This window comes from Oryzias latipes, chromosome 9 (genome assembly GCF_002234675.1).
Source record: "Oryzias latipes chromosome 9, ASM223467v1".
Classification (NCBI taxonomy): Eukaryota; Metazoa; Chordata; class Actinopteri; order Beloniformes; family Adrianichthyidae; genus Oryzias; species Oryzias latipes.
Window position 1 is genome coordinate 3,893,441 of NC_019867.2, and position 22,273 is coordinate 3,915,713.

The window sequence follows — 22,273 nt, forward strand, 5'->3', positions numbered from 1 at the left end:
ATTTGTCCAAAAGTTTCTTTCTGGCTGTTGGATCATGAACTCGGAGGTTTGCTCGTCTTCCCATCTTCCTCCTGGATCCTCTGTCCTTCTGTTTTTCTTTTTGGTTGTTTGCTCCTGGGAAGGTTCTCTAGTTTTTCTCCACGTGAGGATGATGGATCTTTTTAGGATCTTTCAGCTGTTTGACGTTTCAATGTGTTTTTGTTCAAGAGATTCTTTGATTTAACAGGTCTGAGACGCTTTTCAAACAATCTAGTGCTTTAACGATTTATTTGAGGGGGGCAATTACTTTTTTTTTTACATGGAATGAGGCCGATTTTTGAACTGTTTCAGCGGAAGAAGAAATCCTTTAGACAGCATTTTGTACTCAGATGGGTCGCTGGTTTGAAATTAGATTCCGTTGCGATGTGGTTCAGTAAAGTGGGACAAATATGTTGATAATAAGGGGCAGAATAAAACTCCACCTTGGGACCGCTGGCTCCATCTTTTCGACTGATGCTGGCGAGCATTAACTGCTCCAACACGTTCAAAGTCGCAGCATGGTGGCAGGAATGGAAAGAGAAACTCCAAAACCGAGGAGGAGCAGCAGGAAGAAAAGAAAAAGAAATCCTGTGAAGCATGGAGCCTCCCGGGCTCTCCTTTCATGTTTGTGTACGGCTCAACTTTCTGATATTATCTTCCTCCCTCTTCCTGGTGGGGTGTCGGGAGAGCTCCCCCCTCTCTCAAAAAACCCTCCACCCCTCTCCTAAATCACCGCTTTGCCATGTTTCAGTGCAGTCGGAGGCACCCGGGATCCCACTGCGCTTGTTTCCATGGTCACTGGGAAGCTCTTTGTGTCATGTGGCTCAAAGTGAGCTGTCCCTGGGCCGAATTACCCAGCTTTCAATGGGAGGCCAAATGACCATTATTAGACTTCACAGCTCAGGCCTCTATTTAAAGAGAGAAGAAAGGAGCCCTGGGGTCTTCAGATGAGAGAAAGATTGAGGGATAGAAAGTAGAGGGGGACGGCAAAAAAAGAAAAAAAAATAGGGGCCATGAGGAAATGATGCCATGCCTTTACACCGATTCCTGATCTTCGTCGTTGTTTTGGAAAGTCGGACAGGTTCTTCAAGGAGCTTTCAGTGAGACCGAGAAGCTGCTAGAAAGTTGCATTTTAAGAAGTTGGGGCTGGAAAGTAGAGGTCCCGCACAGTTATTCTGACACTTCTCCCTGACATACACCAGTCCTGCGGGGGTGAAATGGCATCTCGCTCGTGTGACTCAAAACTTTCTCTTAAGCTGTGCCAGAAAGCCAAGGTTGGGCCAAGCGCAAGGAGGCAGACAATGAGGGATGTGTGCTTGAGTGTGGAGCCAAGCTCAGAGACACTGAGGTGATGGAGGAGGAGAAGCTGAGACACTCGAGGAAAACGACTATTGACTGCATATGAGAACTGGACCAAGTCAGTATGACGTCACCCAAAGGAAATGGTTTACTTCCAGCTCCAACCAAAAAACAATCAGCCGTCATTTTTTTGCAATGCAGTGATTGGTCCAAGTCAATCTGATTCAAGATTTCTATGGTAACCGCTTTCGCCAATCAGGAGTGAGCTTGTTGGAAGGCAACACCCCTAACACTTGAAATGGGCTACACAAAATCTGTCAGTCAAACGTTTCCATTTTCTAACGTTGGGCCAGGAGGCACCACAGACTTTTACTGAGGCATCTGATTGGCCAGTTTATAACTTGAATCACTTAATTACAGTAAAAATGTCATGAAAAAACAAGATTATCAAGAAGATGTATATATATAGGAGGAGGGGTCACTCAGTACAGTTCTCATTTGCAGTCACTGACCAGAATCAATAATGGGAATTCATCAGGTAGAGAACAAGAGCTTTCTGCCGTTAAATTTCAGTTGACGTAACCTTTTAACACCAGACGCTGGTGACGCCTAAATAACACATGATCTCTGATTCTGATGCAGAGAAAAGCCACTTTTCTCCACGACAGAATCGGCGGATGCGTGTTGATTGCTGAAGCACTTAACCACAGTGAAGTGTTACATATTAGCACAAAGCTGCTTTTCCCTGCTTCAGGATGCGCTGGAATTACATTTATTGCATATGGCCGTTCAGGAAAGATGAAGTTGAGAGAATGTTCAGCTTCTTAATTGTATAGACAAGAAAAAAATGGATTTTTGGCGTTTTTCTGATCATCTTTTGACCCAATGACTACAAACGTTTTGTGTTGATCTGCACATTATCTCACAACTTTGTCTGTAAACTTTACTGTGGACTAATGCTGATGTTTCTCCCTAACCTGGACTGAGTGGAAAAGGATACCATTTAAAGCGACTGTTGTGTTCTCTGCAAGTATTTCAGACTAAATTCCAACACTAGAAGAGACTTCATTGGATATAGAAGATGAAAGTTATCTGTAAAAAGAAAGTTAAATCAGAAGCAGTTAGAACATTTATTTCCTAAATATTTAATGGGAACAGTCTGCTCCTGCTTCTGGATTGGTGGGAAATGAGAGGAGCAGCCTTTCACCAGCAGCAAGAGGAGGCTTCAGAGGAGCATCGTGCAGCAGCAGCAGCATCATGCAGCAGCAGCAGCAGCAGCATCAGCTTCCCTTTCACACCAGCCAGGACTCAGTCTCTGAAAGCAACTTCAAGGCACAGAGGGATTAGAGAAAATCCTCCTAGAGAAATTAGGAAAAAAGGGAGAGGTGGTGTCTAGTGGAAAGTTTAAACTGGACTGATGTCTCCTTTTGATTACAGTTTAGGTTCCCAAAGAAACTGTGCCGAAGAAGCTGAGAGTATATTCACTTCTGTTGGTTTAACAAGGACAATCAAATGGTTGGTACTTTGTTTTGTGGTGCTTTTAAATGAAAGTGGAAGTTTTTCTCAGCATTTTTCTCTTTTAGTTCAGTTCTGTTTGAAGAGCTTTTAGCTATTATTTCTTGTTAGAGGTGCAGAAACACAACAGGATGGATGCATCCAGAATCTCATTTAGTCTGTTGGCTCAGTAGAAATGGTTGCCATTGTCAGGTAGAACTAAATGCTTTTTTCTGTTACATATGAAATCTTTATACTATATTTGAATATCTCCGTTCAAAACACGGTTCCTGCGATCTTGGTGCCAAGGTCCCATGAAAGAAAGACTTGTTCTCTGCATTTTCTTCTTTGCCATCACTAACTCTAAAGTTAAAGATGTGGTTGTGGCAGATTTGTGTATCCCCTGCTCTTAAAAGCCTCCTTGTTAGGAGTTTCTGTTTTAGACATTCATGACATTTGGTTACTTCTTCTTTCGCCTGTTACCCCGGTCGGGACATTGGCCGCATACAAGAGCTCTCCGGGCAGACTGGTCTGGGCGAGTCCCTCCAGCTGTCTGTCCCCATGGTTTCCCCATGCTATTTTGCCACTGCTTCTAGATCCCTGCACCCCGTGTTCCTTGGTCTCCCCCTTTTTCTTTTTCCTTGGGGATTGCATGTCAGTGTCTGCCTTGTAGTGCTGGATGCAGGTTTTCTTAGGGTGTGGCTAATCCGTCTTCCTCTATTGGTTGCTGCACCTTCCTTTCCCATAACTCTTGGTTGCACCTTCAGGATTCTCCTAAGACAGGTGTCGATGAAGGTCTGGAGTTTCTTCATCAGCTTAGCGGTAGTCCTCCAAGTCTCAGCACCATAGAGTTGTATGGGCTTTTCAATTGTGTTAAATGAATCTTTATGGGGGTTGACCCGTACGGGTGCTGCAGGTTTTGGGGTTGCAGTTTGTCATGAAAATGGAGCGTACCATTAGTTTTGTGCGTGTTTCGTATTTGTAAGGCTAATGAAAGTTGCACGCACCTTTGACGTATGGGTGATGCTTTGGTGCAAGTGGTGTGTGCACTGACACGAATGCCTTTCACATGGGGTGTGCAGGCGATACGTGTTTGTAGGATGTTCACACAAACTACACTCTGATTGTTTTATCTCCTAATTTATTTTGCACACAAGCAGCCCACTTATCACGTGAAAAGCACCAACGGACTCTTTGCGCAGTCTGCAGGGGGGGTTGAAAACTGAAAAACCTGGACAGTCTTGCTTGTGCCACCTGTTGCTCAAAGCATGCTTGTAGAAAAAATGTGCGTGAACATTTTCACTCTGCATGTTCACAGATTGGTCTACGATCTTGATATTTTGTGCAAGCCACCTGCGTTCCCCGTAAAGGTTTGTCCATTTTTTGACTGCAGAGAGCCGTATCCACCTGTAAGGGCAGGACTATGGCATTGGATGGATTCCTGGTACAATTTGGATAAAATGATTATTTCCTACCAAGTTTGATAATCAAAGTGGAGCATTTACTGGTATTTAATGTGTTTTTTTTTGTGTTTTTTTACAATTTGAAATGCAGTCAAAGCTTGTTTGGGTAGCCATGGATGTATTTTTGTTGTTTTTGCTTATCTAAAGGAAGCACAATAAATAAGAGGGAATAAATAGACTAGGGAGTTTAAATACTAGAACAGTGCTCTTATCTGAAGTTGTTTCTAATGCATCTAAAGAGAAAATGTTTTCTTTTATGGCGTTTTGTACCTTAATATAGAAAATCTTTCACTGCCTGCTCTGCAGAAGAAGCATTTCAAGAGTAGTGCTTCTCGTCTCTCGCTCGAAACAGTTTGTTTTTCTGTGAATCACAAAGGAGCAAAAACCTAAACCGGTAAGAAAACAACATGGGAACGACGGGGAGGAAATTTAATTAGCAGCCGTCCATTCCTCCGGGCTCAGTGTTTGGTCTCGGCAGGACAGAGCAGTAGGCAGAAGACGAAGAAGGCTGGTTGATTAGCGACAGTTGCATCAGTGCCCCCGTGTCCCCAAGACATCAAACGGCAGACGCCGGAAATGCTGCCTGTGGTGCACAGCCAGCACGACGGGAACATGATGAACGGCTCTGCAGCGCACCAGAGTCCAGGGGTTGTTGGCTTCATCTATCACTTGTGATTATCTGACTCTGGTATCACAAGCAAAAAAAAAAAACAACTTTGAGAATGAAAGAATAATTCATAACTTCTTCCTTATCACAAGATGGTCTTTCTTGTTCCAGAAAATGACAAAAGTCTTTGAATGTCAGTTTATTTTGTTGAACTTCTGAATTTTATTTTTATACCTCTACATTTAAAATAATTAGTATATTTGGAGTTCTAGGTATTTTTTATTTAATTAGACATGTTTCTATTACTCAAGCATGGTGGTGGAAGAATGATGATTTGGGATAGATTTGCCAGAAGCTTGAACTCACTGCAGTAAAGCATGGACTTCTCTGTATGTAACTTTATTAAATGGGATGATGGTTATCAGAGAAATTAAAAAAAATCCTTTTGCCAAGTCTTAAAATAGGAAAACAGATGGAAAAACCAGAAAATGCAAAGTAAACCGACGTTTTTGGAATTTCACGTCGGTGGAAAAGCCTGTGGGGTGAAAGAGGACAAGAAGCTTGATGAGCCCGACTAGTTTTTAGCCCAGGACCTTCTGAGGTTTGAAAGTGAGCATTTTTGCAGGCTGACATTAGGACTTTAGCAGACACATTTCAGGGCCTTTTACAAGCTGCCCCTTCCTCGATTTTTAGTTGGGCCAGCTTGTTGCCAAGTTACTCTGTCAGGTCTCCAGAGACATACGCACCCAGACAAACGCACGTCTTAATTACTCGGCTCGCTTGTATAATTCCATTTATGCAACAGCAGGTAAATGGCCACCCGACGGCGTTTGCCGGTACAAATGATGATGTTGGATTTAAGGAAGAAGATCAAACCAGGGAGGAAAATAATGTGACTTTTCACATGCATCCTAAAGATGGCCTAGAGGTGGATCTCATTTCCCTCTTTCAAAGGGAAATGGATTCCAAGAAGATGATTCTGAAGGCTTCCTGTGGTTTTGTGTTCTGTTGCACAACTCTGTTGTGCATTTGGGGATTTGAACCACTCATGGGAACCGATTCCCCCTTAGGACCTGCGTCACGGTAACCTGTACAAACCGCATCTGTGTTTGTGCAAACTGGTGGATCATAAAGTGCAGCTTAGAGACGAGCGTCTCTGGAAGAGACTTAGTTCTAATTCCTCCTGCAGACCGCTGCTCTCTGTCAATCTGAGCATGTTTGTGTCTCAATTAGAGGCCATTAAAGCGGTGGCTGAACACCATTACCTCAGGAACATTCAGGCCTGAGTGGACACCACAGATGTTTTTGTTAAACCGGAATGAAAAACTTTTTGCTTTTGCGTATTAAAGCTGTGACGGAGCGAAAAAAGTTCATACAGGATAGCAGGCGAGTGGAAGACCTTAGGTGACGATACCTGCAGGTTGCATTTTTGCTGCGTTGCAACTGTTGCTGACTCTAAATGATGAATGAGGATAGCTTAACATCTTATGGTTACTATGGACCAAAACTTTTACTGATATTTTAACCCTAATGATTAGGGCTGTGGATCATTACTTCACGAATCAAGAGCAACAATTCACAGATCAAACCAGGAGTCTAACTATTTAACATATTGTGTTTGAAGGGTTACTATCTGTATGTCTTTTTACCGGATGTATAAAAATTTAAATAATAAGTAACAGCGATCTTTGACGTCACAAATGTTTGTACTTGTTTTTTCTGGAACAAATTGAGAATATTTAAGTACTTGTTACATCCCTACAAAAGATTATATTATTGCATATAGTAGAACAGAAGAGAAAAAACTATTGGACAAATTGCAGATGTTATCTATGCGCAAAATAAAGGCTGGGTCATACAACCAATACGTGCATTTGTGCACGTATTGCACGAATGAAAAATGGTTGTAGGTGAATATACCTGGAGAATGTGAGAAAAGTTGAGGCCTTTACAAGAAATATATCACAAATTAACTACGTTAAAACCACGGAAGAAGTATGAATAAACCACACAAAGATCACGTAAATCAACGTGGAACATGAACCATCTGTGATTATTGTGCTGTTTATATGCAACTCGATAATTATTTATGCGTCAATAGCGCAATATAAAATCATGCATGCGTGAAAAGTCTATTAGACATACATTGACATGTGTGGAACAGTTGTGGAATGAAACAAGTTTGCATATGCATTTAGCAAAAATCATGCACAATTGGGAACGACTTGCCTAATAATTGCGGATGAGCTACTAAAACTACCTGCAAACTGTATTATTCTCAACCAAACAAAAATTTCGAACAGCTCAAATCCGAATTCACGTAAAGACCCGTTAGACATCTGCGCACATCTGCAAATGACGATCGCAAGAAACACTTATGAGTTACGTGTATCACGCATGTATCACAAAAGACTTGAAACTCACATGTGACAAATGCGCAAAAGGTACGTAGTGGCTGTGTGACGCGGCCTTAAACCGCTTCAATCCCATCTGTGGAGCCTCACATGTGGCTCATTGGAGGTCAGATTTGTAGGTAATGTACAGTATTCCATGTTGCAGAACGCATCAGAATGAAGTTCATGAAGCAGATGTAACATGTGGAAACTGGCTCACCGCTCCCCTTCCTGATCTGACCTCCTCTTCTTTTGATATTAATGGGAGTCACTGAACTCACTGAGTGCTTCAAGTGATTCTTTCCGCCTCTGTGTTTACGTTGGGTAAACTGTCAGTTTATATGATGGCGGTCGAGGGAAGAGGAGCTTGAGGAGGCCCAAACCGCCCCTGTCCGCTTACATCCAGAATCGCTCTCCATGTTGCAGAGTGGGGGGGCAAGAGTGGCTTGACATTTTAAGTCTTGTTCTTGGCAGCAGCCGTTATTTCACTTTTGATCAGGTTTTTTTGCAGCTGATGGTCCCTATTGATAATTTTGCCTGAAGGGCTAATCACAGGCTTCCAATAGAAAAGCAAATAACTGGCATTTTAAGACATATAAGCCCATCAGGGGGTCTTTTACTCAGACTGATGTCACATGACAGCTGTTAATAGGTGAAAGTCTAAATTGTTAAAAACCCACTTCAATGAAAACTGTGATTTAGGTGTTTTTTTTGTAGCATTTTTCTGATAGAGGTCATTTTGCTTCCAACTGCTCCAGCTCCAGCCGGCAGGCCACAAGCTCCCTGCTCCGCTCAACCGAGCTGGCATCTGACTGTGCGGCTGGATGGCGTCAAAAATTGCCATTTTTGTTGCACCATTAATGTTACATTGGGGTGTGAAGGGCGGTAAGCTAGTGGGAGAAGGCACAGAGAGCTCTCAGCAACAGGGAGGGTTGTTCCTCGCCAACGGTCCCGACCACAACTCAGAGGTGAATTTCTAAAAACAATACCGGTTTTGCATTTTGCCTATAAGCGGCAAAATCATAATTAAAAGACCACTGGGAAAACTTTGAAATAGATAAGTAGATGATCGGAGTGGCACTTTGTTAAGATATGATTGCTGTGTCAAATTTGCTCCCCATATTTGACCCGTTCTCTGGGGGCAGACACAGCCGAACCAGTTGGGGGTTTAACCCCCTAATTCAACCCGCTAAGGCTGAGTGTGAATCAGGAGGTGGTAGGACGTAGTTTTAGAGTCTTTGGTAAGACTTTACAGTGGATTTGAGCCCACAACCTAAGGCAGACACTGCCACTTGAGGTGGTCTAATTTTTAACAACTAGGTCATTTGGTTATTGGGTTTCTTTGAAAATGTCGTTATTAAACATTGCTTAATCCCGTAGAAATGAAACCGTCAGGATTACCAACGGCTTCATGAGCAAACTCGCCGCTCCTTCTCTGTCTCCGGGCTTCTCCGCCACGTCGAGAAGTTTTATTTAGGTGAATGTAAATATCGTCGGGCTGCACATGCCGGCTCTGGTAGGGACTGACAAAGGAGAAGAAAGCAGGGGGGTTGCCACATAGAAGAAAATCCATGGGAGAAAAGTATGCCTTTATCTTTTAATAAACCTTAAAGCCAGGAGGCAACATGAAATTACAGCATAATAGCAGTGGAGTCTTCTGAGGACTTAATTTCCTTAATTATAGCGGCGCAGAGAGAGGGAAAGGAAACGACGAAGAAGAGGAGGAAGGCAGGATAGGGAGCGATGGAGCATCTGAGGCAGATTCCACAGGTGGATCTGATCACACTATTTTCCCTTACATGCATATTTATAAGGACACGTGAACCCTCTGTCCTCACAAATGATGGACTGAGGAACGCCTCCTTCCAGATGAGTGAAAACGTCTCCTCCTCAGATCCTCCATGCTGGATGGCTGGCTGACTTAGGGATGCTAAACATAGCTTTCATTTTGGTCCATGTCTAGACTGAGTTCTCAGCAGTTTCTGCTGCTGCGGTTTTTGTTCCCTCTGGGAAGATTGTTCTTTCTTTTTTTAACTCTGTTTGTTTAACCGTCACTGTTGTAAAGTGTCGTCGCCCCTCTGTCCCCCCCTCCCTCTGCAAAGTTCAGGTTTCTCTTTAATGGCTTTTCTTGAAACATGGATCAAACTAAAGAGCAGAGACGCTGGATCTGATCCAAACGAGCTCAGCACTGCTGGATCCTAAGACTTTTTTATGAAATATAGAACGTTTTGAACCAAATGAATAACTTTCAGTCAATGAACATGTTGGTAATTGTAGTTGTTCTGGTGGAGGCCAAGCAAAACACATGGATGCCAAAGAAATCAGAGCAAAGAACTGCACAGATGTAAAAAGGTGCAATAAAACCTAAAAATCCTGTGCAAAAACTTTGGGAAACTTCACATTCTGGGTTTTTTTTTAATTAAAAGAAGCAAAACATAATCAGTTATTTTAATAGAAATTCTATGATATTTGAAAAACTAACTTAAACTCTGGAACACAGGTTTGGAATAAAGCGTTTGTCTAAAGCGAATTAGATCAAGTTTAGGACGATGTACATGTTTTGCCTAAAGACACGAAGACTGGGATTTTAACCCCCAACCAACAGATTCACACCTCAATCCTCTCAACTACAGCCGTCTCAACCAATTCTGAAACGAATTGAACCAATTTAACACCAATACTTCAGCTCCGCCGTAACTTTTTAACTATTAACGTAGTTACAGCGAATTCTGACGCGAAGAAAAGCAGCTTTATGCTGATATGCAACACTTTACAATATCGAAGTGTTTAATCCACAGAAATCTGCTGATTCTGACCTGAAGAATCTCCTTAAAGTGTTGCATTTTGCTGCTTTTCTCTGCATTAGAATCAGTTGGAATTATATTAAATTAATGGTCAAAGAGGTACAGTGGTTCAAAGAAATGCAAGTATTAACTGGGTAATGCACTGCTCAGTACCCAGGTATTGGCTAAAGACCTCCTGGATCCTTTTTAGCTCAGTGAATCCGATCTTGCCCAACAACCGCAAAGCCAAATTTCTTCATGCGCTTTGATTGGCGGAGGTTTTTCATGGTGAGGCGGTCGGCTTTCGGCTAATCTTTAGGCAGCGTTCGTCCCGCCGTTGGTTTCTGAGGCTGCAGTTTTCCACAGGGGTTGGATGGGAGATGTCAGTTTGCCTGCAGGTGCATTTTTTTTTTGTCATCAGGCAAGTCCCTGCACTGCAGCGCAGGCCTGCAGATTCTTCAGGAGGGAGATCTCTTTCTTCTCAAAGCGTCTTACCAAGAGCTATTAATTATTAACTGGGAGAGCTCACATCAAAGGGCCAGACTGGTGCTGAATTAAATGTGTGTGTGTGTGTGTGTGCCGGCAGTGTGGAGCTGCAGAGAGAAAACTGGGTGAGAGGGAAACGCCGCGCAGAGATTTCACTCGGCTCTCTTTTGAACTTTGTGGAGTGAAGAAAAAAAAGTGATAAAAAGGGAGAAGTGTTGGTTTTAAAGGAGGCAGGAGGAAAAAGCTCGTTTTTAGTGTTCCGGTGTTTGATGGGGCTTTTATTCCAGCAGATGGACTTGGTTTGCAGAGTTAATTAGTCTTTAATTAGCTCTGAAAGCCAAATTCATAAACATTTAGTCCATGAATTAAACCAGCGAGGAAATCTAATTGAGACAGAACTAACAAACTCCACATGGGCTTAAAGAAAAAGCTGAAGTGTCTGAACCCGGGGGAGCGGGTCTGGTGGTCCCAGTGCCGGTAGCTCTGGAAAGGGCATGAACGTGTGCCGCTGCAGCATCTATTTTTTGATTATTATTTTTTATTACTGTAATCCATTTGGGCAGCTCCTTCTGCTTCGTTTGCTTGAATAGAGGGAAACCCAGGCATGTTTGAACTGCAAATGCACGTTCCTGGACAGCTCGGCTTAATCGTTAACTTCCTTCTGAAGACGAAAACACTTGTTGGAAGTTGTAAAAATAATGCAAACCTGATGGGAAAAGTCATAAACATGGCTGAAAAAATGCTTATTTACCTTGTTGTTGTTGGTTTTTTTTAAAGAAAATACTCTAAAAATAATAGCAGAAGTCAAAAACGCAAAGATCTGCAGTTTATGTGATGATTTATTGAGGTGCAAATGTTCCCTTTGATTTAACAACAGTTAGAAAAAAAAGAAATTAGTTTATTTAGTGCAGCTCTTTGAGGAAAGTTTACAAAAGAAAGATCTGTTCAGGTGTAATCCAGTAATTCATAATCGTCCATTTGCTTGCTTCAAATAGCAAACAGCTTAAACGCAAACACAGAAATTTTCAGGTGATAGAAAAAAAGTCAGAACAAAGGAAGGCTCTTCCCCTGAAGCTGACACTTTGCTGCTCTACGTCTGAATATCTGCACTTCTAAATGAGGATGACGGCAGGGAGCAGCTTCACTTTTCCTGTCACATCTGCACCTTAACTTCAGACCTCAGACGTGAACCGTCTGCTAACCAGCTCTAACCAGGAGGTGGTTAGTAAGAAAACATTTGCACAAATGGATCAGAAATCATTCCTGGAATGAAAATTTAAAAAATAACATCTTTTTCTTTAATATTCGCGGTATTAAAAATAAACTATACATTTTCTTCTTTCCGCTCTCTGTAAAGCAATCAATAAACCTCTATTTGACAATCATTTAATGGATTCAGAGAGTCGTGTTTGTACCGGATGTATGAGTGGAAATATGTCTAGAATTAAGAGAAAGGATCATATCAAAGTGTTAGCATAATTTTCTCATGTATTTTTATTTTTTGTCTGTTTTTCCCTTTTATTTTTTAAGATTGCTTGAAATCAGTCCGAAAAAAGTAAACAATCACAAAATTATTTCTTGCAAAAAGAGACATTTACCACCAAAACAGACAGAAAAATGCCAAACAAATCGGTCTATGAAAACAGTAAAACCAATTTGATACAGTTTTAGACATTTGAAAGGAAGCAAAACCCTGTTTAGCCTCTTGTGTATGTAATGAATAGTTGTAGTTTTTTTTAAATTGGTTTATTTTCAAAGCGTTCCCTAATGTGGTCTTTTATTATGATTTTTCTGTTTTTAGCCAAAATTAAAAACGCTGTTTTCTAGGACAGACTTTCTGCAGAGCGGCAAGAGTTCATCAAAAATTCACCTCAGGGTTGTGGATAGGACTATCGGTGTAGAGCAACCCCGCCCCTCTTCCCCTCTCTGATGTTAAGAGCTCAGAGCAGGGAGCTTGTGGCCTGTCCAGCGTATTTTCTACGTCACAATTATGATCCTTTTTAACCTGCATTTTTTCGTCTGCTCCTGATTCACAACGATTTGAATAAATAAATACTTAGAAATATAATTTTTTTGGCTATGTGTCCTCCATCATCAGAAAAATGCCTCAAGAACTTGTTAAAAACACCAAAAACATTTATCGGAGTGGGTCTTTAACAGACCGGGTGGTGCAGGTCTGGAAAAATGATGTCTGGACCTTTCTTTAATGGAGCAGCAGTTCTTTACAGTTTTTCTCTTTAAGTTTGTGGATTTCCCAAACCGGACCAGAACAAACCTGTTTTTTTGTCTTGCTGCAGGACAGGGTTACCGTGCATCCCCGTTCCACCACAAACTGGGGTGGCGGTGGCGTCCAGCAGGTCAGCAGCAAAGAGCCCAGCCCTGTGCACGGTAACTCTGATCTGCAGAAGTTACATGAAGAGCTCTGGCAGAAGCCCAGCAGCACTTCAGAGTATCAGGATGCGTTCTGGCCACACTCTTTCTGATCACGCAGCACGGACATCAAACCCCGTCTAAATAGGGCCGCCAGAAAAAAGGCTTGTAGGGAGAAGCAGTTTCTTTTTCCCCATCAAGGGGAAGCCAATTTGGATTCAGTGTGAAGATACTCTGGCTTCTGCAGATGCAAGCATTTCCTTTATCTGCTGCCTTCAAAAGGCCCCCGTGCAAAGACTTTCCCTGCTCTCAGATGAAAGGAGCTCCGGTTCTGAAGAGCCGGAAATCCTTGATTTAACTTTTTGGAGTTTGTGGTGCAGAGTTGCACTCTGCTGTGAGGGAGTTGCATCACGCAGAGTCGTGCACGGAGCCTGACGGGATGTCACGCTGCAAGCATGACATCATGGAGGCTTCAGGGAACCGGAGAGCGGCCACATGAGCTTGTTTACTTCTCCCTGTTGGTGTTTCTTTGATCTAATGGAGGTTACTCTGAGGGAGGGAACTCCCCCTAGTGGTGTGAAGGGGGAACCGCTGGGTTCTTGAACGTGTCATTCCTGTGTGTCTGCAGGCAAAGAGAGCCGTGCAGCGAGGAGCCACCGCCGTCATCTTTGATGTCTCTGAGAATCCGGATGCCATCGATCAGGTTTGTGCACACCTAGAATTACCCAGGCGTCCCCGCCCCCGTCCCCGGCTCGTCTGATCTGCCCCAGTCTGTCTGCTTTACGGGACGAGGACAAGCTGGGTGTGCGTTTGCACAAACAATGATCTTTCTATCTTTAGTCCCGTTCAAAAGCGCGCGGGTCGGCCGCACTCATTCAACCATTTTAGGTCTTTCAGCTCCAGAGCTGCTGGTTTTCTGAGGGCACTGAAAATGGATATCCAGGTTCAGCTTTCACCAGACCGTGACCAAACTGGGCTGAGCTCATAATTGCACAGGTAGTGCACATGACCTCACCTGCAGAGTTTGAGAAGGAAGAATGTTTTCTCTTTCTCTGCCAATCTATGTTTTCAAGATGCGGATGTTGAAATAAGAGAGTCAAATGCTTTTTTAATTCATGTGCAGGACTTTATTATATATATTCCTAAAGCAACAGGTTTAGGAAGTTTTCAACTCTTTTTTTTTTCTTTTGGCTTTAATCACCTTCATTCAATTTATTTTTTTGAGCATTTTGATGTTGTTTTTTTCAGGGTTCTTTACCTAATCCTGCATTTTAGTTTGCATTTTCTCTTTTTTCTCCATTAAACTTTTCTCTTCTTACATAGCTAAGCATTTTAGGAAAGATTGGCAGCATTATTCCTTTAAGAGTTGGACTGTTTTTGCACCTTTTTACAGCACAGTTCTGATTTATTTGATCTTTTTTAAAAGTTTTGGTACATTTGTTGGATTTTTTTCCCCAAAAGTTTGCCTTTTCATAACAGAACTTTGTGGAAAGAAAGCACAATATTTTTTTCTGTTTTCTTCCACCAGCTGACTCAGAGTAAAACGTTGTAGTTTGTAATTTTAGCAATATTCAGTGAATTCCCCTAAGATATTTAGCATTTTCTTCCCCACTAAACATTTCAATTATTAAAGAGCAAAAAGGCACATTGTTCCAACTTTTTGATCATATTTTAAGATGCTTCTGCATCTCATTGATCATCTTTTGATCTTTAAATTATGGTAATGCCTTTTTCAGCCCAAAACAGAAAACGCATGTCGTTGTCTAGGACAGAGTTTCTGTTGCAGGAGTTCATTAGAACTTGTTGTGGGTTGGACTGTTGGTGCGGAGTAAGCCCGCCCACATTTCCCATCATCCATCTGTTTACAGACTCGCTAGCTTACAGCCCCTCAGACCCCCAACTTAACCTTAGCGGTACAAAAAGTCTGCCAGATATTTTGGAGCTATCCAGCCGTACAGTTTTGATCCAGATTCCAGTTCAGACGAGGAAAATAAAGACTTGAATGGATCCATTTGTCTGACAGTGGAAGCATCAGAATGGGGCGGAGAAGGGAAAGTGTGGCCTCGCCCAGTGTATGTTCTATGTCACAAATACGATCTTTTTCCAAAAAATTTAAATTGAAGAAATACTGAAAAATACAATTTTTTTTTTTAAACTTGTCCTGTCCAACAGCTGGGCAAACAGATGAGAGCTGAGGGCCTCTTGTGTTGGACATATTTTATTTTAACAAGAGGGGTTATTCATCTTCAGACAAACCAAAGGTATGTCTGAATAAACCCCTTTTGTAATTGAGGCCAAACTTTATTAATTTCAATCATGTCTGAAAATCTTTGGTGTTGGACCGGACGGAAAAGGAAAGAAGGGAAGAAGAGAGAGGGACGTTAGAGAGAGGGGGGTAGGAGGGTGATAATAGGAGGGGAAGGGGGGTAAGACCATGAAGCAGCATAAAGCAACAAGTTTACTGGTTGTTAATCATTACGGTACGGTTCAAATGTAGTACAAAAAGGGCGGGGCCTTTTTACTTACTTAATTATCTTAGTATTTGTCCCTCTCCATCGTCAGAAACATGACACATGAAGTCTTTCATTTATTTTCAGCTTCCTTTTGCTCTTTATTTTAAACGAATAAATGATCAGCATCAGCAATAGTTTCTTGCATTCTTGTTCCTAAAGGAGGAAATGTGCAGAATGCAACAGAAAAGAAAAGCTCAGATAGAAAGAGGAAAAAGAGGAGTGCAGAAACGTTTCCAGACGCTGTGAGAATGTTTCCTAATGTAAGGCGTGTTGCTGTTTGATCTGTCATGAATCTGTGGCGGTGATGAAAGGCTGCTAATGCCCGATGACTTTCAAACCAAACATTAGCTGTAAGCCTCCGACAAGAACGGGAACAGAAAGTTAAATAAATGAGCAGAAGTGGCCCTTCCCTCTCATGTAATCTTCTGTCTGCAGCAGTCGCTGTGTGGAGAGGAGGAAGAAGGCTGCAGCTCAGCTCCTTTGTGGCAGGAATTCTGCTCGCCACGCCAGGCCCGGACTTGCAGGCCTTTTTTCCCTTCGTGTCCCTGCGCCTCTTCTTCTTTGCTGCTGGGTCGTAAAGCGCCTAGCTGAGAGATAAAAGGGATTGCGCTCAGACCACATGAAAGGCAGCGCTTTGGCGGCTGTGTTAAATTCCCCCGAGAGGCTTTTCCAGTCAGAGCGGCCCGATCAGCACAGACAGGAGCCACAAGGCCGAGGGGCAGGGAGGGGGCGGAGCTTCCGAGGTATGAAAGTCCCCAGGCCAAAGTTAGGAGAACTTTTCTAAAGTTTGCGTTCTTGCTTTGCTCTAAACTCCTTCCCAAAAATGTGAAAGTGCGGCTGGGAGGTTCTGTTGGTCCAGTCGCTGCACCGGAGGGATCAAACGATTCCAGATCTTTACTCTTGAAACCAGAACACACAGAGTTTCTCTGGGAAAAAGCCGCCTGGATGTCCTCTGGCTTTTTAAATTACAGATTCCAGACTGAAGGAGCGAAGGATTGTTTTCTTCTCCAAATCTGAAGCTTTACGTTCCTGAAAGAGAAGCAGCCGCAGCTCAGAGGAACACTAGGGGCCGATACCACTTTAGGAACCTTTAGAACTTGTTGGAAGTTTTGTTAGTCTTGTTAGAATTATATAAATCTGTGTCCTAGTGACACAGATTTATGTAATTCATTTATTTTATATTATTCACAGAGTTGTTTTTGTGGCCATTCTTGATTTCTATCTTTTAGTACATCCCAAACTTTTTCCTTTTTTATTTTTTTTACAAATATAGATTTTTTTACAAATAATAATTCTATAATGAAACTGAAACTGTCCCGAAAACAAGCAAAAAAATCTGCCTCTGAATGGATCCAACTGTTTTTTCCCGTTTACTCTGCTGCTTCGTGGCTTGAAATGCACAATCATTTAGAAAGATCCTTAAAAAAAAGCAACAAAAAGTGGGACCACAGCTCTCCAAACAAGACTACAACTCTCTGTCAGTTCTACCAAAGAAGAAACAATAATTGTTTAGACTTTTCTTTCTTTAGCAAATGAAGTCCAATTTAAAAACTATGTTGAGTTTTGATTCCCATTATATTTGACCAAAAATGTATTAATACACAATAAAATAAAGTTCTTTTGCATCTCAATATACGATTTAAAAAAAGGCAATAAGAAAAAAAACCCTGCAGTGCATGCTGGGAGTGGGCTCTCTCTCATGTGTTTCTGCTCTGTGGTCTCCAGCTGAACCAGCTCTCTGAGGATCCTCTGAAGCGGCCGGTGGTTTACGTGAAAGGCAACGACGCCGTCAAACTGATGAACATCGTCAACAAGCAGAAGGTGGCCCGAGCTCGGATCCAGCACCGACCGCCGAGGGTAAGCCGCGCGGCCCCAAGCGCACGCCGAACGCTGAACTTCCTTGTCAGCCTGCGGCTTGCTGGTTTTTAGTTATCAAGATGAGAACTGCACTCAGAGGTGAAAAAAACAAGGTCAGAGAGGAGGCTCCAGACTGATGAGACAAATTTCCTGAAAGACTGAAATGGTCAGAGCTTCCGCAGCAAGTCTTTGATGTTTGTAAAGACATGTGAGGCTTTTTATCATTTTCTCCAGACTGGAAGAGATGCTACTATAAAATAAAAGCCTCAAAAAGGCCCCATACATTCCCAAAATATTCACAATATTCAGGAAATATTTTAAATGAGTGTGAAATCTTCTCACGAAGACAAGAGGATGAAAGAATTATTGACTTTTTCACCACATTTTCAGATTAAAACATCATTTACTGGAGTTGCATTTATTTGATGTTGTTTTCATTTTTATTTTGTATTTTCTTTCGTGTTTTAAACATAAAAAACATAAAATGAATGTCGTTTGGTGCACGACAGTTACAGTATTGACAAGGCAGAACTTCTGCACAAATTCTGACTCTACAGCTTTTGAACGCATTGCTGTGTTATGATAGTTATGCGAATATTTTTGATCTCAGAAACAGTCAAATAACTGTTTCTGCAGTGATGGGGAGAAAACATTGATTTTCATTTTACAAATCACAATTGACTCTACAACAGAATTCTTGGTCTAAAATTGACTTAAAAAGGCCTAGAAATTGCCTCAAACTAAATATCAGAAAAAATACTCACTGTACATCCATAAAGTGTGGTTTTAAAAGAGATTTATTCGCGTTCCCCACATTTTTTTCACAAAAACAAAATTAAAATCGTACATTTCCTAACTTCCTGTCTTTTTAGCGCTACAGTTACTTTTTGATTGTTTTTTTTACCTTTTCTTGTCGTCTTCTCAGTCTTGGTCTCTTTTGAATTTGAAAGTGGATCATATGGATTTGGGACGGACAAACATTTGGAGGAAAAACACAAACTAGCCACAATGTTCGCTGGTCTTACTGAAATAAGTTTTGAATCTGTTTTTCCCCTAAAATAGTCAGAGTCTGTCTCAAACATGCCTCTGATTACTTACCGTTTAGTTTCAGTAAATCAAAAAAAGAGAGGAAATAATGGGCAGAATTGTTGGAAACCCAAACAAGGTACATTTTTCTGAATTTTGGCTCCAATTTCTTCATATGTGACATTCCTGTAATGCAAGAAGCTTGCAGGAAACAACAGGGAGGAGTTCCAAGTGATGCCTTCAGGGCAGCTCCGTCATGTGTCTGCTCAGAACAACACATTCGTTCTTTCTTCTGCTGTTGACTTTATATTTTAGCATAAATATGATCTTTCTTTAATTCCAGATTTTAAAAAAGTCGATGCAGAAAAACCTGCAGGGTCGGCTACAGGTGTCTGCGTCAGTCCAGAGAAAGGGGCGTGGCCTTTTCTGCTCCTCTCAGATGAGATGTTTCATTTTCTGTCAGCTGAGGTCAACGTGAGGTCAACCAGGAAAGTTAGACTGAATTTTTTTTTAGTCTGGACCAAAGCAAACATTTTAGATTAGCTAAAAAAAAGGAGGAGGTGTGAGTCTGAGATGCTGCTAAACTGCAGCTCCATCTCTGGCCGAGTGTGGCAGACGTCTTCATTCCTTCGTGTCTGTTTCCACAGCAGCCTACCGAGTACTTCGACATGGGCATCTTCCTGGCTTTCTTCGTGGTCGTCTCGCTAGTTTGCCTCATCCTGCTGATCAAGATCAAACTCAAGCAAAGGAGAAGCCAGGTGAGCGCCACGCAAACTCCAGAGCTTCTCCCACACAGGAGGTTCTGAGGTCGCTGCAGAGCCAGAACCGGGTCGGGCGACAGATGATGCATCGATAGAAACGAAAGAGCAAATTTAAAACCAGTCATGACCTAACAAACTAATAAATAAAATAATAGAAACGCTTTGTGCTTGTGGAGACCATCAACTCTTGAAAATGCTTCATGTTATAAACAAAAACCTGTTTTTTCCTGAAAGCTGGGATTCTCCTGATTCTCCTCCTGTCAGGATGACTATTTTGTTTGAAAACTTCAGCAACTCATAAAAGTCCAAACATAAGTTTATTTCCTGTTTTGTTTTGGGGCAAAACTTCACTTAGAGGATTAAGTTCCAAGTCTTGTGCGTTAGAAGTGTCCTGTTCCGTTTTCAGGCTGGTTTGTTGCAGACAAAGTCAAAATAAAGACACTTTTCTCCTTTTAATCCTCCCAAGACTTTTATTTTGAAGATACAAGGCGCCCTGGACCAGATGTGATCTGCCTGATCTGTTCAAAAATCCGATTTTTGTTACAGTAGATGATACAATTCTCAAGAATCCTTTTCTAAAACCGTGAAAACCCATCCAGATCATCTTTTGATCTATTTTTAAACTGTTCCTAGTGATCATTTATTCCCAATTATGATGTTTTTAGCCAAAAAAAAGCTGTTGTTTTCTAGCAGTTTCTGCAGAGCCGCAGTAGATCATCCAATATTTGCATATTAGCAGAATCCCTTAAAATGGATGTAATCCTGCTGGTAAATGTTTTGCCTCTAAATCTGACAAATGTATCTAAAAACCTGTTTTGGGTCCCTAAAAGCTTGTTAAGATGAAACTAAAAAGGTTTGTTTTTGCCCTTTCAAAAGTCTGCAGTTGAGTGTCTAGTGTAGAGGCACAAACACCCTGCGGTGTGGTGCAGGCCGGCCTCGGCGGTGTAAATAGAGAGCGGTTGCGCAGCAGTGCTGGGTTGTTTACGGGTCCGCATTCCCTCCGACCGCAGAGCTCCATGAACAGGATGGCCAGCCAGGCGCTGGAAAAGATGGAGACCAGGAAGTTCAAGGCCAAAGGGAAAGTCCAGCGCGACAGCGGCTGCGGCGCGTCCGACTCGCTGAGCAGCAGCTCCACCTCCGACTGCGCCATCTGTCTGGAGAAGTACATGGACGGAGAGGTAAGGAAAGAAAGCGTTGCGTCTTTTTACCTGTTTTTGTCTGGGTTTTTCCACAAACCCCTGGTGATTAGCATCACCGGCTCCTCCACCTGTTTAGGTGTTTCACAGCACCTGACAGATAAGAGGAACCCAAAGGGTGCTGGGTTTGGATGGGGCTTCCTGTCGTCCTCTTTTTTTTTCTTGACAGAGTCACTGTGAAAGAATGCAGCCCCAGTTGCTCATTTGCTGCAGGGACAAACCCAGCACCCCGGGGGACCGGGTCGGTTTGTGTTTTGTGTCTTTTTTTGGGAAATAGCAGAAAGAAGGCGCCGTGATTCCTCAGAGGAAGTGGCGACATAAAAGGCTGAATGGCATCAAAGCGATCTTTTTCTGGTTTCTTTTTTTTTGGAGCAGTGAAATGAGCAACAAAAGCTTTGGAGGAAAAAAAAGAAGCCAAAGATGAATCATATTAGGCCACAGAGTGAAGCACGGACGTCAGAGACTGACTTCCCACAGCCAGAGCACTCCTGCTTTTGTGCCTTTGAATCCCTAATTGCCACTTCTCCATCCGACTGCAAAGCGATACTCCAACATCCACCTTCAAGTAGAAGCTTGTTGTTTGTTTAGCTCCATAAAACATCTCGGGTGAGCATGGAAGTTGTGTTTGGACGGACTCTTCCAAACCTGACCGCACTGAAACAGTCGTGAAGCTCTGCTGCCACCTGGTGGACATGTTTCAGCTGAGGAAACCAGAGCTCTGAACATCCTGACCACCAGAAAAAATGTTGTCTAATCAAAAATGTTTGAAATCCACCATAAACTACAATTCCCAGAGCCCCACCCCTTCACATTTGGTATCATTGATAAGCTGCAAATGTCCTCGGTAGATACCAAAAGGAGGTCGTTCAGTACTGTGCAGGGGTGTCAGGAATGTTCTCACATCTGCATTAGTGGTAGTTGGGATTAAATGGTTTGCTGAAACTAGATTAAATGAAAACCAATGAAATCAAAGTTGGTAAGAAAAAGACCCTCCACGGACCCGGACAACCCAAAAACCTGCAGCAGTCGTATGAGTGCATATAACTAAAGTCGCACATTCACTACGTACCGTTTGCTTCTTTCATAATTCATGCGTAATATACGTCATTCCTAAGTGTTTCGTGCGTTCATCATTTGTTGATATGCGCAGATGTCCGTCGAGGGTTTCAGCCAACGGGTCTTTACGTGAATTCGGTTTAAGCTGTTCAGAATTTTTGTTTGGTTGAGATTTATGCAGTTTATGAGCTTTTTATGTAGTATATGTGCAATTATTATGTAAACATTAAGCAACTGTGCGAGATTTATGTTAGATGCATACACAACTCTTTCCACAACTGTTCCACGGATGTCTAATGGACTTTTCACATGTGTACCACCAATGTATAACTTTTAGATTGTGTACACGGAGCACATATCACGTTAAAATTATGTAATTAACGCACAAATCACTAATGAATTGCATATAAACAGCAAAAATGATCACGGTTTATGTTCTACGTTGATTTAAATGTTCTTCACGTGGTTTATTCCCGCTTCTTCTGTGGTTTTAATGCGGTTCATTCGTGATACATCTGTGAAAACTTCCTGTAAAGACCACAACTTTTCCCATTTTTTCCACGCATATTCACGTCTGACCAATTTTCATCTGTGAAGTGTGCACAAAAGTGGCCGTGTGACACGGCCTCCAGGTTTGGGTTATCTGTGGTGAAGGTTTGCACCCAGCCTGGACATCCTGCTCTCCTGATCTGTCCCTTCTATTGTTTGCCTCTTTAATTCGTGTTTTCTTCATGTCTGTATTTTTGGGCGTAACGCCGTTAAAAGGCTCCCCTCTCGTCCTCTCAGGAGCTGCGGGTGATCCCCTGTGCGCACCGCTTCCACAAAAGGTGTGTCGACCCGTGGCTGCTGCAGCATCACACCTGCCCCCACTGCAGACACAACATCATTGGTGAGGTTCAACACCAGCCTTCACTTTCCGCTCAGCTTTGACTCATAATCGGTGTTTGACTG

The 22,273-nt window shown here is 42.3% G+C and overlaps 1 protein-coding gene across 2 annotated transcripts in view; it reads left to right on the forward strand.

The window, feature by feature from the left end:
• Nucleotides 1–22,273, forward strand: part of znrf3 (zinc and ring finger 3) — a 66,991-nt gene that overhangs the window by 40,764 nt on the left and 3,954 nt on the right. The window contains exons 3-7 of one of the 2 annotated variants that reach the window (XM_020705705.2): nucleotides 13,542–13,616; nucleotides 17,152–17,283; nucleotides 18,960–19,067; nucleotides 20,081–20,248; nucleotides 22,109–22,211. In XM_020705705.2, the coding sequence (XP_020561364.1) occupies nucleotides 13,542–13,616; nucleotides 17,152–17,283; nucleotides 18,960–19,067; nucleotides 20,081–20,248; nucleotides 22,109–22,211 (586 nt within the window). Of the gene's footprint in view, nucleotides 1–13,541; nucleotides 13,617–17,151; nucleotides 17,284–18,956; nucleotides 19,068–20,080; nucleotides 20,249–22,108; nucleotides 22,212–22,273 lie in introns of both variants that reach the window. The other variant, XM_011478810.3, reaches the window with a different exon arrangement.